This window comes from Oncorhynchus clarkii, chromosome 2 (assembly GCF_045791955.1).
Source record: "Oncorhynchus clarkii lewisi isolate Uvic-CL-2024 chromosome 2, UVic_Ocla_1.0, whole genome shotgun sequence".
Taxonomy (NCBI): domain Eukaryota; kingdom Metazoa; phylum Chordata; class Actinopteri; order Salmoniformes; family Salmonidae; genus Oncorhynchus; species Oncorhynchus clarkii.
Window position 1 is genome coordinate 33,136,484 of NC_092148.1, and position 16,033 is coordinate 33,152,516.

Genomic DNA, 16,033 nt, shown 5'->3' on the forward strand with positions numbered 1-16,033 from the left:
CCACCCGGTTACTCAACCCTGCACCTTAGAGGCTGCTGCCCTATGTACATAGACATGGAATCTCTGGCCACTTTAATAATGTTCACATACTGTTTTACTCATCTCATATGTACAGAGCCCTCCACTAATATTGGCACCCTTGGTAAATATGTGCAAAACAGGCTGTGAAAATGTATTCTTACCACTTAAGTGGTAAGCCATGACTTCCTGTTTCACTGGGGTATAAATACGATGTGACACACAGGCCAAGTTCCCATAGTCATCCATCACTATGGGAAAGACCCGAGAATACAGTAATGATGTGCGACAAAAGGTTGTTGAGCTGCACAAATCAGGAAATGGCTATAAGAATGTAGCTCAATGTTTGAAAATGCCCATTTCCACTATCCGGGCAAAAATTAAGAAGTTTAAAGCAACTGGAGATGTTAACAATCGGCCTGGAAAATGGACGTGTGTTTATTTTGACTCCACGCACAGTGAGGAGGATGGTTCGAGTGGCCAAAAAATCTCTAAGGATCACGGCTGGAGAATTGCAGACGTTATTTGGGTCTTGGGGTCAGAAAGTCTCCAAAACTACGATCAGACGCCACCTACATAACCACAAGTTGTGTGGGAGGGTTGCCATAAAAAAAGCCTTGCTGTCATCAAACAACAAACTCAAGCGCCTAGAGTTTGCCAAACGTTACTGGAACTTTCAATGGGACCGGGTTCTATGGTCAGATGAGACCAAAATATAGCTTTTTGGAAACAATCACCGGAAGTGGGTTTGGCGTAGACAGAAAGATAGCCATGCAGAAAAGTACCTCATCCCCACTGTGAAGCATATTGTGGTGGCAAACGTTTGAAAATAATTTGGCATTTTCATTTCATTATTGTGTTGGTGTTAGATCTATCTGAAATATTGCAACCCTGTCACTAACTTTTTGTGATATATATAGCACTTCCTATTCCATGGTAAATATGTGAACAGGGCTCTTTAACACAGGATTATTGTGCATTTCATTTGACATGCTAATTGATTAATCCTCATTATAAACTGGGTGGTTCGAGCCCTGAATGCTGATTGGCTGGTTTACCAGTCCGTGTACAACAGGTACGACAAAATATGTATTTTTACTGCTCTAATTAAGTTGGTTAAGAGTTTTTAATGGCAATAAGGCACCTTGGGGGTTTGTGGTATATGGCCAATCTACCACGGCTAAGGGCTGTATCCAGGCACTGTCTGTGTATGTGGGGGGTGAGTGCGAGCATCAGTCTTTATAGGAGAAGGCTAGCAGCAACAAAAAATACCAAGGCGATATCTAACAAACGTTCACCTGCAGACATGTGTTGGATGATTCACAATAGCTCTTTTATTGAGAGCGTCTAAGAGAGAGACAGTAAAATTAAGTGAGTTCTTTCAATAGATAGAATGGGCTTAATTATGGACCCTTGCTGTGACGCACTCTCCCGTTTGTGCCTATTTGGTTTTGTATACCTCCATTTAAACGTTTGATGGTTAGTACAAAGGAAATGTCCTCTGCTGAACTAACTCTCATGTCTATTGATGGATCCCGGACACAAAGGCTCTGTCTCGACTTCTTAAAACGGCTGTCCTCACCACCTCCTCATCTGCACAGTTTGGGGAAAACAATATGGCTGAAGGCAACTCGTCCTCCTCAGGCTGACTCATTGTCACCTTGTCAATTCTTCCAGATCAATGCATCAAAAGGAGAGGATTTTCTTTTGACAATTGAGAAAGAGCTCTGGTAAACTTTCACCTGTCACTCACCCCTTCCTCTAACTTACTTCACAGGTGATAAATGTATTGTGTGTTGTACTGTATTTTTTTCCATTCTTAAACTCTGAGACTCCCTTGACACTCTCTCTCCAGTCTAACAGCAATGTTCATGAGTAACTTTGTCCCTCTCACTCTGTCCTCTCTCTTTCATTCTCTTCTCTTTCTTCCTCTCTCTCTCCTTCTCTCTTTCTGTGTGTCTCTGTCTGTCTGTCTCTCCGTCTTTCTCTTGGACACAGGTCTCGATCGGACCCAGGAGATGACTTTGGAGCAGGGGACAGAGACGGAAGTGGATGTCCCTCCTGAGTTGAATGACATGGAAGAGGTTGTCCAGGAGTCTTCTGGAGACTGGCACTGTGGCATTCCCAACGTCTTCCCTTAGATCCCAACTCAGAATTGAATTTACTATCCCGGTTCATCCCAGCATAGACTCTTTACCAGGAGTCTGTGCACTGATGATACAAAGCACTGATTTTACTACTTAGTAGGTGTGGAAAAACATAGCACTCAGATCACCCCCCCACCACCACCACCACCAACAGCTTTTTAATTGAGTTGGACAGTTCTGCACTTTTTCTAAAGCATACCCACGGTGATGTTGCCAATCAAATACTGAAAACAGAAAGCGGGTGCGGCTGTACCTACACACATTAGCTTAGCAGCAGCTATTTCTGCCTTTTTCTCTTGTCCTCAGATATGCATTAAAGGGGCAATCTGTGATTGCTACAAAAATAAAATTAAAATAAATAAGCATTTTATAGTCTCAACATGGTTAAAACTCCTTTTAATATCATGGTTGTTTAGTCCTGGCATCCATAGCTCTGTCTCATGAATTTGAGAGTGGTTACATTTTTCCTGCCCCCATCCCTCAGCTATTTACCAAATCAGTGGCGGGGTGCCCTCTTTTGTTATTGTTTGAACTGCGGATTGTCCCTTTAAAGGCAGAGAACTGGTACTTAAATTGCTGAATCAGCCTGCGCTCTGAATCTCATTAGTACGAGTTCCTTATGAGACGTTTTAGTCAATAAGCCATTTGGTAATCAAGACGCTGACCTCCCAGTACAGTTCACCGGTCGGGGCTGTAGCAAGCTGAGGTAGGCTACCGGCGGTTTGTTCCTAGACTGTTGTTTACTCTGTTTGCCAATAAGAGGAGCAAACACTATAGATCTGCATGGCTGCACTGTCAGTCCTGCGGTACTGGTTCATGTCTCCCTGTAGAGTAGTACAACCACTCACAAGCTCCATCAACAAACAGATCCTACCCTCTCTAGGCACCCCTGTAGATCCGCAGTCCATAAGTCAATCAATATAATGTCTTTTTTTAAAGCCTTTTTTTTACGTCAGCAGTAGTCAGTCACAAACTGCCTCATATTACCTATTACGGACTAGGTATAAGCAAGTGTGAGAACTTCACCTTGCCCGCTGAAAGGCTGGATGAAACGTTAGCCTTATTGCTTATTCCTATCCAATCATTTCAGATCTACACTTAGCATATAACGGGCTGGGTGCAGGGGTTGTTTCTAGACGGGGAACTCCATCTCCCCCGTGCTCCTGGGGCTGCTCCACAAACAGGCCCACTATTAACTTTTTGACAATTGAGCTGTGCTTTAACAAGCACACACATTGGAGTGCAGTTTACCAGAAAAATACATTTATTTTTAAAATCACATTTTTTTTGCATATTTCTCCTATACCCTTTTCTAAAAGGCAAGCTAAAGGTTTTGTTTTTGGTGATTTTTTTTGGCCATAAAGTTAAAGGTAGCCTTGAATGGTGAGACTATAAAGTGCTAAGGGTCATTAATATGGATCAGACCTGGGTTCAAATACGCTACTCTTTGAAATCATTCGCTTTAGTCTGCCTGGTGTGCCAGATGGGTGGGTTTGCAGAATGCAATTTTGCACATGACTACTCTATAGGTTTCATTGTGCCTGGCAAGCTCGATCAAGCATAATGATTTTGAATAGTATTTAAACCTTGGTTTTGGTGTGGATTTGATCCCTCTCTTCTTCAATGTTATGCCTGTAATTTTGACAATGATGATGACCTGTGATACCACTGTTATTGGCTGCTGTATGAGGGCTTCAGGGGTTGACTCTCCACATTCACAATGTGTTGCATGAAATTGTAATTTAGTTGTAAGCTTATGCACAGCCATTTTGTAATCTGATATTTTATTTTGCAATGTAAATAGTGTATGAAAGATTGCATATATTTTTGGATTCCGTATCAAATTGGTTGTGAACAAGAATTAATTTTTTTGTCAATTGCTGAACCAGTTTACAGACTATAAGCTGTTAAGTGTTTTTGTTTTTTTGTCAGGAATGTATTTTGTAATGTTGAAAAGTATTTAATTAATAAAACCATTCATTTTTTTACAGATTTAATGTGTGCCAATTGTTTTAGAAATCATGTGTGAAGTTGATTGCATTTCATCTGTTTGATTTTCTGTAATACTTGAAGATCTCAGTATGTCTTTGCGTCAATACCGTGTCTCTAGAAAAGGCAAGTGTTTAGCACATGAAAAATCTATTGTCAAAACCCATTTCTGTCCCTCTATCTTTCACAGCATATGGAAAAAGCATGACTTCTTTCAACTTCTATAAATTCAAATGTCGCTTCCCCCACAGAGGCATTATTACATTCCTTTCCTTGATTATGCAAACACAATTACTCTCGGGAACCAGGAGTGAGATGCAGCTCTGTTATGAGTCTGCTTCAAATGACCTGACCTTAATAAAGATAGTGTTGAATGTTTCATCACTTCTTGTACCTTGCATCTGTGTACACTACTTTTAAACTTCTATCAAACAACACAACCGGAGACCCATAACGGTTTTATGATTTTTAATTGCTTTATTTATTTTTTCTAGGTAAGTGGCTGGTCGTACATCTTTTTTTTATTACAGATACAATGAGGGTCTCAAGAGTTTAATTTACATTCATTCACAGGACCCATACAAAAACGTGAGCACACTTTTAAGACATGGGGGAGGGGCGACGGGGGCAGGCAGAGTAATGCTACAGATGACACGTTTGTTTTTAAACAAATTGAGGAAAGACACTGGTGTGTGGGGGTATTGGACAGTAATAAGCAGTTTATGCAACTTGTGCCTTGGTCGACAAACTCCACGTCCTCTATATCCATTTCTTGTTTTTTTAATAACGTTTATGCTTTTACACGGTTAAATAACAGTGTTGGTCTTTTAATATCCACACAGAGTAAACACACCACATTGTTTTTGGCAGTCAGAAATGGCATTGCTTAGCTAGCTGTTTTTGTATTCATATTGTGTGCAGTGCTTTGATAGATATATAAAGCAAGAGATACTTAAGACAGAGAAGACTACAGAATATAGACTACACTAAATGGGGGAAGGGTCTGTCCCCCCGTTGGAAATGCCATGCTTGGTTTCAGAGCAGTCAGTGTCTGGCTTTTCAACGGTCAAAACAGTGCACTTTAGACGAATCCCAGTTGTGTCTGGATGGGGAAACTCCCATTAGTGTCTTAATCAATCTACATGTACTGGAAATCAAATGAAAACAACATTAGAAATGATATCATCCATTGACGTCTACAATTCAGTGGATACTACAGACAAGAGACTTTTAGTAGGTTAACAGCTTTCAGTAGCTCGATGTCATTTTACCACCGAAGATCACAGCCAGCCCTAATGTAAAAACATGGAAAGACAGCAACACTTAAGACAGGACACTTACACTGATGATACAGAAGGGGAGACATACAAACACATGACCAACTGAGTAAGATGATGCTTAGCTATGAATTCATGTCAGGGTGTACAGAAATGGGAGAGTGTGTGGGGTTTGGGGGTGGGGGTGGGCAAAGACGAGCATGACAAGACAGATAATCCCTCGTTTCTGAACCAGAACCAGACCTGGTCATACTTTCACAACCACAAGCGGTCAGGGCCAGGTCAATTGGACCTAAGCTACTTCAGCCAGGTCTGGTCCAGTTAGCCAGCCTTGTTAAACGACTATACAGACAGACAAAGAAATAGAAATGAAGACACAGATACTGTAAAGATATGACAGGAGTCCTTTAGGCTGTAAGAGGGGGTCCGGATGACTTCAGCAACAGTTCACATCCAAGATGGTTGCACAGGAGGGTGGAGCAGGGTGCGGGGTGGGGGGTGGGGGGGAGGCACAGATTGTGTCGCTATATCTACCAGCCGGGTGCGGTGGGGGAGGCATTTGAGTTATAAAATGAAAGTGTTAGAAAAGCAGGGAGAAGAGGTGTGTGAGTCGACAAAGATCTGTTCTTGTATCTTCTTTGTTTCCCCCCACTTGCGTCCCTTTTCTTGACATCTGCCTTTGTGCTCTTGAAAGGGGACCTCATTTTTTGGGTAGAGACCCAGTCCGGCTTGTGCCCTGCAAGAGAGTGAGAGACGAAATAACAATCAGGAAATGGACTGTTTTTGTCATTCGCTAACGATGCTCACTAAAAGGACGTGCTCATTAGGACACACATGTCCAGCTGTATATTGTCGTACAGTCTATGTGGCCTTGAGCATTGTGTACTTTTGTTTGGTTAGAATAAGTGGGTGAGTTCTAGGTATTATCAGAATTGTTTATTTTGTGAATTCTCGGCTATGCCTTAAAAAGAAACATCTCCCAGTTCAAATGTGCATGTTGCCAAAACTGATCAATGACGTGTTGTACCAAGCTCATTCCCTAAGAATAGATTGTGCATTTTCTCGTGGGGATATAAAAGTAGGAGAAAGAGGGGAGGATTGGAACGGAACAAAGATTATACAAATGAGACAATTCTTCACGGAGAACTATTGGAATGAATATAATCCATAACGTACAAAGCCTTTAAATCTCCTAAAACAAAAGGAGATGGGAGAAAACGGGCCAAGCTCTGAGCCATTCTTACAGCAATTTGAGCTTAAAATCATTATCGGTTCGAAACAGACTAATTAGAAAGCAGTAACAGAACTTGAGAATGGAAAACACCACACAAATGAACATTTGAAATAAAAGTCCGTCCCCAGATAATGATTCAAGATAGAGGAATCAGAAGCGCTAGAGATGGTGGCTTTAGCTTAACGCCAATTAGGCAGAGAGATTGTGGGGAAACGAAGAAGAGAAGATTTGGTGGTCTATTTACCCACACATTTGTAGATTTTGATCGTCTTCGTCATCTTTTAGTTATCGTAATGCCACATAGTCCAGCTAGCAAAGACACCATGCAGGGAGCACGTGAACATATACAGATACTCTAAACATTTTTAAAAGTAGGCCTACTGTAGGGTATGCTGAAGATGACTGTGCTTGGTTGCCTTGCTAATCAACACACCCACTGTGAGTGCGCTGACTGTACCTACGGGAACATATGCTCCCTGTGCCTATTCTGCCTAATTAAAATAACTGTATCTGAAGCTTGGGCCAGACTGGATAATTAAAACTGCCAGAGACCTCCAGAGCATGTCCTAGAGATTAGCATTCACCATGCCATGGATAACGCAAGGAGAGACAAACAACAGCCTCTCAGAATGCAGGAGCTCTCTGAGTCAATACTCACAGGAGAACGTGAGTCTATCGGCAGAGGGAGAGGTGAGAAAGATAAGCGGAGAGCGTGAGAGAAGGAGAGAGACAGACAGAGAGAAAGAGAGGCAGAGACCAAAAGAGAGACACAGTAGAGACAGAAGATGGACAAAAAGAGACAAAGACAGGCAGAGACTGAGATAGAGAGAGAAGGAGAGAGACGGGCAGCGTGCCATTGCTCAACAATGCACATGTTCCCTCTCTACTGTTAGGGAGCGTGTCAGCTGTTGTTGACAGCTTATTACAGTAAGTGGATGCACTGCTTAAGTATGTGCTCCAGTTCAGAGCCTGTCGCGTTACAGCGGGAGCAGAGGGAGAAACGTGGCCTGGAATAAACAGGGAGAGTCTGTCAATAGTGGATGCTGCCGATTGTAGCAACAAATATCTCAAATCTCATATATAGATTTGAGATATACTCTCTGTTCAAACACCTCAGTCATCTGTTTGAGAGGAACACATCGGGGTACTATGCTGCTCCTTGAAAAGTCAGGAAATGTTCACTCAAGTGCACATAAGTGTGTCTGCCTTGCCTTTGTGTGTGGCCTACTAGGTCGGAGAGAAACCTCTTGTATAAGTCTGCCTGTGTAGTAATACATCCCAGTATCGTATAGAGTGTACTTGGTACACACATGCATGAACCAGATGGTCAATGTAATGAAAAGGGCAATATCCTAGTTGTAGAAGGAATGAACGGCACTGCTTCCATAATAGCTTGGCTTACCTTATGCAGTCGCGTAAGCCATCGGCAAAGTAAGCAAAGCTACCACATGCCACAATTGTAATTGCTAAGCATATCCCATTGCAGTTAGCACAGTTCCTAGAACAGCCATTAAGAGTAAGCAGGACTACTATTCCGAAAGCTTGTTTCTAATCCATTCATTACACAGCCAGGTGTAGGCCCACAGGTGCAAGGTCACTGTCTGCGAGTAAGCAGCCAATTATGTTAGGCGCTACATGTCCGTATCCAAGCCAAAAATAGCACTACCTTTGACATCAAACTGCACTCTTTAATGCATGAAGCCTGTAGCATCAGCCAGACACTGTAATTATCACTGTCTAGAGGCTGTCTCAAGCTGCAGTTATTCTGCTGGTGGTATGATAGGCAATGGAAGGTGTCACCTTAGCGTATCAACGTTGAATAAATTCATAGCAATTAAGAGTACATATATATTGCCGCTCGTGACTCATCTGTTACTCACTGAGTGCTGGGTATCATCACTGAGGTGAAAGAAGAAGAGAGAGAGACAGGAGGGAGGAATAAAAGAGAAAGAGATCCCATCTGTTTAATCAAGCGCACATTCTGGAATTAGTTTCAATAACATACAAAGGGAATTATATAATGGGATATTCCCTTTTTCATGTTCATGTCAAAGGCAGATTAGAGCGTTTTTGTCACTTAAAAATGGGTTTCGTTTTTTTAGTTTACCATTTTGAAGATCTTGGACAGGGTTCCGCTGTCTCCTGCACCGGCCTTCTTTGCCTTAGCGGATCCTGTTGACTTCTGAGACCCCTGGAAGAGAGCAGGAGTGAGGTAAGACACCAGGAGACACTGTTGTTGTCACCTAGCATGGTGGCCCAGTGTGTGCTTTTGCATCTCTGTCTTTGTTCATCTAAATGATTGACTAATTCCAGGCTAAAAAGCGTCATCATATGTACATATCTTACGTGGGTATTGCACGGCCGTTTAGTACAAAACCAGGTTCTCTGATAACACCATGTTGTGTGAAAACAACAGAAGCAAATAGCCTCGTCCCCGAGCTCAATTGAAAGCCAGCAGGTGACGAGGTTATAGAAGAGATGGCTATTGAGTCAGTGACGCGCATCACAGAGTGAAATTTTACATGCAGTATTGGAACCAGCCTAGATCAAAAAGTGTCTCCTTTTTGCGGTGGCGTTGAAGCAGTGGAGCACATCAAAGTGGAAGCGTTTCGCTTTCTAAATCAAATGTGGGAAAATGCAATCTCAGTAACAGCGGAGCGGTGGCTGCTCTGACTCTCACAGGGGGAATAGACTGAGAACTGTTCACAATAAACATGCATGAGGGTGAATTAAAGGTGGGGAGGGACACTTCAAAGGGTTATTTAAAGATCCCTTACCTCAGAGAAGAGCTTTAAAAAGGTCTCATCCCTTATCACTCTTATTTTACCCCCACACAGTGTTAGCTGTTATGTGTGACTCATAACATCCACAACATACACACACACACACACCAGTGGAGGCTTCTGAGGGGAGGACGGCTCATAATAATAGCTGGAAAGGAGTCAATGGAATGGTATCAAACGTGGTTTCCATGCAGTTGATACAATTCCATTGAATCCATTCCAGGCATTACTATGAGCCGTCCTCCCCTCAGCAGCCACCACTGACACACACACACACACACACACGCACAAGATAAGAGGACAAGACTTCAAATTCAGCAGGGCGAATAAGAAAAAGCAGGATTAAGTTGCTGGTTATCATACCGAAAAGGGAAAAACGACTTCAGCAAATAAAGAACTGGATATTCAATTGAGCCGGAGGCAGAGAGCTTGCCAAACAAAACCACTCAAAACATTATTTAATAAAAGAGAAAAACTGATGAGGGCGTTATGCATGTACACTTGGATTAGAACAAGCTCTCAAGCCTTAAAATAGCTACAGAATATACTGTTTAAGGAACGGCCTGGGATTTCTCTCTTAGCTTTCTTTAGCTGTAGCGTTTAACCACGTACCAGGCCTAGTTTCGCAGTCATTGTCGTCCACTGGACAAGGACATGTAAGAGACAGAGACAGGGAACAGACAGGGGTGAGACACAGGGGTGAGGGAAGGAAAGTTAAACACTCAGGTCTTACTCAGAGCAAAGGCAGCAAGAAGGAGTCCACATCCAGGGTCGAGCATAGCAGAATAAGGCAGACGCTCGCGTCATCAGAGAGAGCACAGATTCAGTACATGACATACAGTACATGACATTCAGTGACATCATATGTTAACAAAGCCAAATACACAATCACATCCAAAGACTAAAACAACCAACTCCTCAATTGGACAATAATGACAAAGAGTAAGGTAAATGGGGCTCACCCTAGACTTAGGAGGGGCAGGGGACACCTGAGGGGAGAGAGTGACACAGACCTTTAGAAACACAATTACATTTGAGTCATTTAGCAGACACTCTTATCCAGAGTGATTTACAGGATCAATTAGGGTTAAGTTCCTTGCTCAAGGGCACATCAACAGATTTTTCACCTAGTTGGCTCAGGGATTCGAACCAGTGACCTTTCGTTAACTGGCCTAAAGTTATTTATACCACTAGGCTACCTGCTCTTAACCACTAGGCTACCTGCTCTTAACCACTAGGCTACCTGCTCTTAACCACTAGGCTACCTGCTCTTAACCACTAGGCTACCTGCTCTTAACCACTAGGCTACCTGCTCTTGACTGGTAGACTACCTGCCGCCCTCATATCAACAAGTCAAACATCAACAATAGTAGGCAAACTATGCAAATGGGGTGACTCACGATCGTTCTGAAGAGGCGTACAACAGCGTTCTCCCCTCCCTTAGGGGCTGCCTTGGCAGGTCTGGCAGGAGAGGAGGACAGGCCACGGAAGGAACCCTGGAAGAAATGGAGGGAGGGATGGAAGAAGGAAAGGTGGGAGGGATGGAAGGAGGAAAGGAGGGAGTGATGGAAGGAAAGGAGGGAGGGATGGAAGAAGGAAAGGAGGGAGGGATGGAAGGAGGAAAGGAGGGAGGGATGGAAGGAGGAAAGGAGGGAGGGATGGAAGGAGGAAAGGAGGGAAGGATGGAAGGAGGAAAGGAGGGAGGGATGGAAGAAGGAAAGGAGGGAGGGATGGAAGGAGGAAAGGAGGGAGGGATGGAAGGAAAGGAGGGAGGGATGGAAGAAGGAAAGGAGGGAGGGATGGAAGAACATTATAAAGGCACTGCGGGAATACATATAGCCCAACACAACCTAACAAGAAAGTGTGCTCCCTGAACCAGACCAGGCTCTACTCTGCCTCCACTCTCCAGCTCCTGAAAGGTGTTAGAATTGGAAACAGCTGGTGGCATATTGCCAAACACCAGGGATGCTGGAGCATATTTTCTGGGGCTGTAGAACGGCTTCTTCTTCAGCTGGATGGACTACCTGGGGAGCTCTTACATCACAGAGGACCTGAGACAAGCTCTCCGAGTCATTCACAGCAGACTCACGTAGGCGTACACAGATAACGCCCGTCCAAAACTCATTCAAACTGAAAACAAGTGATTAAAAACTAACTGGATGAAGGAATTATAAATTAATTAATAAAGTCAGTAAGAAATGTTTTGGATCTTTGCAAAGTGTGATAAATATCAACACTAAATGCTGTTGAAGGGGAAGTTAAGTAGAAATCAATACAATTAAGTACTTCAGACAAATAAACCTTTAGAGGATTGGATAGGGATGAATGCAAAATTAGCTCTGTCTCATTCTCCTGAACTTGAATAAATAGCACCCCCCCCCCCCCTCTCACAATAGGCTCTAACATGTACTTTCTAGACACACACAACTGGGACCTTAATTAAAATGGTGTGAATCTGCAATGATTCATTGTCATTTTCTCAATAATAACCCTGATTATTCCCAGTCGGCTATTTAGAGGTATGTTTGTGAATAACATCCTTTGATATAGCGAAACCCATTTCATCCTAATGAGTGCCTCTCTATCTCTGTGGTATTTTGTAGAGTGAGAGCGAGGGGACCTTTATGCCCCCATTCATGTCAGCGAGTGAAGAGACTGGAGAGGCTGAGGCGCTCACTGAATCACTGCGATTATCCCCATGAAAGAACTTTACCAAAATGAGAAGGCAAACTTTCACCCCTGTACATCGTTCACAATATAATACACTCATTAGTGCTTCCAATTGCATTTAATTCACTGTCTTTTCTGCCCATATATGGATGGATAGATGGCTGGATGGATGCAGACTCAAGCAGACAATGACCTCAGGAAATAAACACATTAACATAGAAAATGTGTTTGTTCTTAGCCCCGGGTCCTCTAGCCCTATCAAACTATTGGAATTGGATGATAATATCCAACACATTTATGAATACAGAAGATGCTCAGTAGAATAGCCAGGTAGCATGGTTGTTGGTCGGTCAGTTTGTTCCCTATGAGCAAAAGAAGTTGAAAAGACGTGGAAAATAAGTTGTTTTCAACCAAACCAAATGCTCATTGTGTTTGTGCTGGAGCTGGTACAGGTGAATTAATCTCACCACTTGTGGTTGTTGTGAAGAACTGATCTGCCTCACAGCTGCGACTGGATGACTCAACGGTTATTCTTTGTGTATTCCAGCAGCTCTGTCACCAAACCCTATATAGTGCGCTACTTTTGACCAACGCCCATCAAAAGTAGTGTACTGTATAGGGAATAGGGTGTCGTTTGGGATGCACATCTAGGGGTTCAGTACTGATTGCCATTGCAGAACCCGGTCCTGCAGTTGATTAGGAATGATTTATTTTGAACATTGACTTGAGGTCACATATTCCCATCAAAGTTAGGTACTACACACAGACATTCCACTTATGTTCCCCTTAAATACAGTTCAAGAGATCGAGTAGCCTGAGAGAGAGTTAGGAAGAGAAAGTTGAGTCCGAAATTGGAGCGAGAGAAGTTAGAGCTAGAGAGACATTGAACGATTACATTCTGAATTTAGAATCCGTTTGAAATATTTGTAAAGAAGGATCACAATATTCAGTTATGATCTTCACATGTACTTTACTGAATCATCTTGCAATGGATGTTGTCAGTATCGGTTTTGATTTTCCAACACTAGGAGTGTTCAAAGGATAACGGCATTCTGACGCAAGGAGGGTCCTTTCAGGATAGAGCCGAGCGGGGGATTATTGTGTCGGGAGGGAGGAATGGATAAAGGGAATGTTCTCTCTCTGTTTGATGTTTGAAGAGTATGAGAGATAAGTGTGTGTTCCTGGCACGGAAGTGCATTGTTATTTACCCACAATTCAGATTTCACAAAGGAGCTGTGCTCGTTCCACAGCGGAAAATAAAAACAATAAAAATGCCTCACTGTCATACAACTTTCATAAAGCTTTGCCCATTTCATCCTCAACATACGTGATTGGATTTACATAGCGGTGGACGTCCGTTCATCATTTCTAAACTCAGCTAGCTGCTAGCGTGGCAGCCCAGCCGGCGTAGAGAAAGTTTGGTAACACTTAATTTGACACTTCGTTTCACCTCTGACATAGAGGCTGTTATCCAGGGGTGTTAGGCCAGTACAGTCATAAAGCCAGACGTTACCTCTATCATGACAACAGTCATACGTTATAACCGCAGTCGTGAATGGGTTTGACACCAGATTTACACCTTCATGTTTATGTCATAGTGACGTGTCAAATAAAGTGTAACCAAAAGTTTCCTGCAGTGAAGAACAAGGTCACCTAAACCCAGGTCGAGAGAGTATTCAGGACTCATAGGACACCTCCCTGAGGATTTAATTAGTGTTAAACCTCTCTCCTCAGAGGTGCAGGTCAAACCTTGACAGATGCTGACTCCTTCAAAAATGGACCACGGTCAATAATTTATTCCGGAATAAATTAATTGTAATAATGTATTATTTATGAAGGAGCAGGAGGATAGGAGGGCCACATAGTGATCACTACATCCTATCGAGACAGTGTGTGAGTCATTGTGGACACACACAAATCACAAACCGCCCACTGTCAAATGAATAGGTCTTACCCACAATAGGTGAAAGATCCACGCACCATACGTTACAATTATTCATATACAGTGCATGCTCCTTCTTCATCCAATCACAGCTTTACATTTGACTTGGGTCTTGGCGATTAATTAATAAGACTCACCGGGTTGCAGATCCACTAGCCACCGACTGACTCCTTTGGAGTGAAATCCACTTGACAGTTGGTAGTCTCAGGAGGACAGTCTTTCTGCCAGATAACCTCTTCAGTTGTCTCTGTGCTGCAACTTCTCCAACTATTTAGGAGAAGCTAGCAGGAATTGGACAACTACCTCAAAGGGGTTGACCGTTTACAACAAAAGTGTCATATTAGAAAGCAGTGGCGCTCTAGGTCATTCCCTAACACTGACAACAGTAAGACAAAGTTGTGGACTACAATCTACTAAACCATAGCTGAACTGGTTCTTTACCATCCAAAACCAGGGTACGGGACCAAATGTCTAGTAAGACCTAGCTCTTGACATTTGACCCTGCTTGTCTTACAGTGCCAGGTGAAAGTAAGTTAATAGTGCCAGGTGAAAGTAAGTTAATAGTAGGTATGGTCTACACTCCTCAGTTCTCATCAACTCTGAATAAATAAAATGGCAACTATATGTCAAATAAATGTAGGGCTCAGAGGAAGTCCAGGTTATTTTTCCATTGTCCCTGGTTTCACTTTCAAGTACAAACACTTTAGAAGAAATGCAAATGAGACTGCACTAACTTGACTCTGGCTATCACTATAAATGTCTTACATTTTGTAAAATATACACATTTAAAAAAAATTAAGAACAAGGAAGGATTGACTCTTTCATTTTTGACCATGAGGCACATCTAATGAATTCAATGACAAGTCGCATCTCATTGGTGATTCCAGTCCTTATTCATATTCAGTTTTGCATGAAAATACTTCACTGGAGGAGGTCTCCAAAAAGTGAGATGGACAAAGTGAGACAGACTTTCTTGTTTTCATTTTGTATTCAGGTTGATTTTGAAAATAGCTGTCATTTGTCCCTTTGCTAAACAGAATACAAAATGAAAACAAGAAATAAAAACTGTTGTTTTATCCTGATTTACTAGATCTTGATAAACCTGTGAAAGGACAAATCAATTGGGAATAGTTTTGACGATGAACATTCCATTCCCTCTTCAACTGGGCCAGATTCTCCATTGCCTATTCCTAGCATAGACCACCTCATCCCAGCAGGAGAGGTTTCTCCTCAAGCTAGACCGTATCGAAACGGAATTGTCAGTCAACGTCACCGATTGAGATAATACAATGTGAAAATCAGCAATAACCACTACGCTCAAATCAGTGTGATCGTGTCCAGTTATGCTTTCGTTCCAAACATTCTGTGGTGTGACTGCGCCTGTTGCATCAGAGGAGGGTTGTTAAAAAAAGTGACATTACATAATAAAAACAACAATACAAAAGCCCCCCCAAAAAAACGCTGCTCAGGGTGGGTGTTGTTAAGAGAGTTTAATCATACCATTTATCCAAAAGCTGAGAACAGGATCAGGTCAGGAGCAGATGTCGGTCATTACAATTCACAGGAAATACAAGCATCGGTTGGATATCTCAAAGCATTACAAAAGAGATCAGCGAATGGGATCCATGGATCCACCCTGGGATCAAACATACTCCCACACACACGCAACACACACCGTTCCTGACAGGGTAAAGGAAAGCCTGGGTTCAAACACTTTAAAACAATTGCTTTAGTCTGCCAAGAGTTCCAGGTGGCCAGGTTTTGCACATTGGCGACTATTCTATTGGTTCCATTGCGCCAGGCAAGCACAATCAAGCGCAGCTGAAGTATTTGAAATGATTTGAAATAGTATTTGAACCAGGTCTCAGTAAAAGACACCAGTGAACCCGAGAGGAGATCAGCTCTAAGACGCTTTTGGCCAAGACACTGGGTTTGAGTTCGCCCGGGTATCAGTCTGCTTCTGCTATCATGCC

The 16,033-nt window shown here is 42.7% G+C and overlaps 2 protein-coding genes across 12 annotated transcripts in view; one reads left to right on the top strand and one right to left on the bottom strand.

Moving 5' to 3' along the window:
• Nucleotides 1–2,356, top strand: part of LOC139366952 (zinc finger protein 236-like) — a 98,067-nt gene extending 95,711 nt beyond the window's left edge. Inside the window, exon 32 of the mRNA XM_071104751.1 lies at nucleotides 2,017–2,356. Coding sequence (XP_070960852.1) covers nucleotides 2,017–2,159 — 143 coding nt within the window. The 3' untranslated portion in view covers nucleotides 2,160–2,356. The remainder of the gene's footprint in view (nucleotides 1–2,016) is intronic.
• A 2,249-nt stretch (nucleotides 2,357–4,605) lies between these two features.
• Nucleotides 4,606–16,033, bottom strand: part of LOC139366959 (myelin basic protein-like) — a 69,080-nt gene continuing 57,652 nt past the window's right edge. For 3 of the 11 annotated variants that reach the window (XR_011626825.1, XR_011626829.1, XR_011626830.1), the window contains one exon: nucleotides 10,850–10,944. Coding sequence is in view for 8 of the 11 variants with exons in the window: in XM_071104769.1 (XP_070960870.1) it covers nucleotides 6,132–6,167; nucleotides 8,773–8,856; nucleotides 10,061–10,090; nucleotides 10,411–10,437; nucleotides 10,849–10,944 (273 nt within the window). In the remaining 3 variants the exon portion in view is untranslated. Of the gene's footprint in view, nucleotides 6,168–8,545; nucleotides 8,565–8,772; nucleotides 8,857–10,060; nucleotides 10,091–10,410; nucleotides 10,438–10,848; nucleotides 10,945–16,033 lie in introns of those variants that run through there. The other 8 variants (XM_071104812.1, XM_071104795.1, XM_071104778.1 and 5 more) reach the window with 8 other exon arrangements.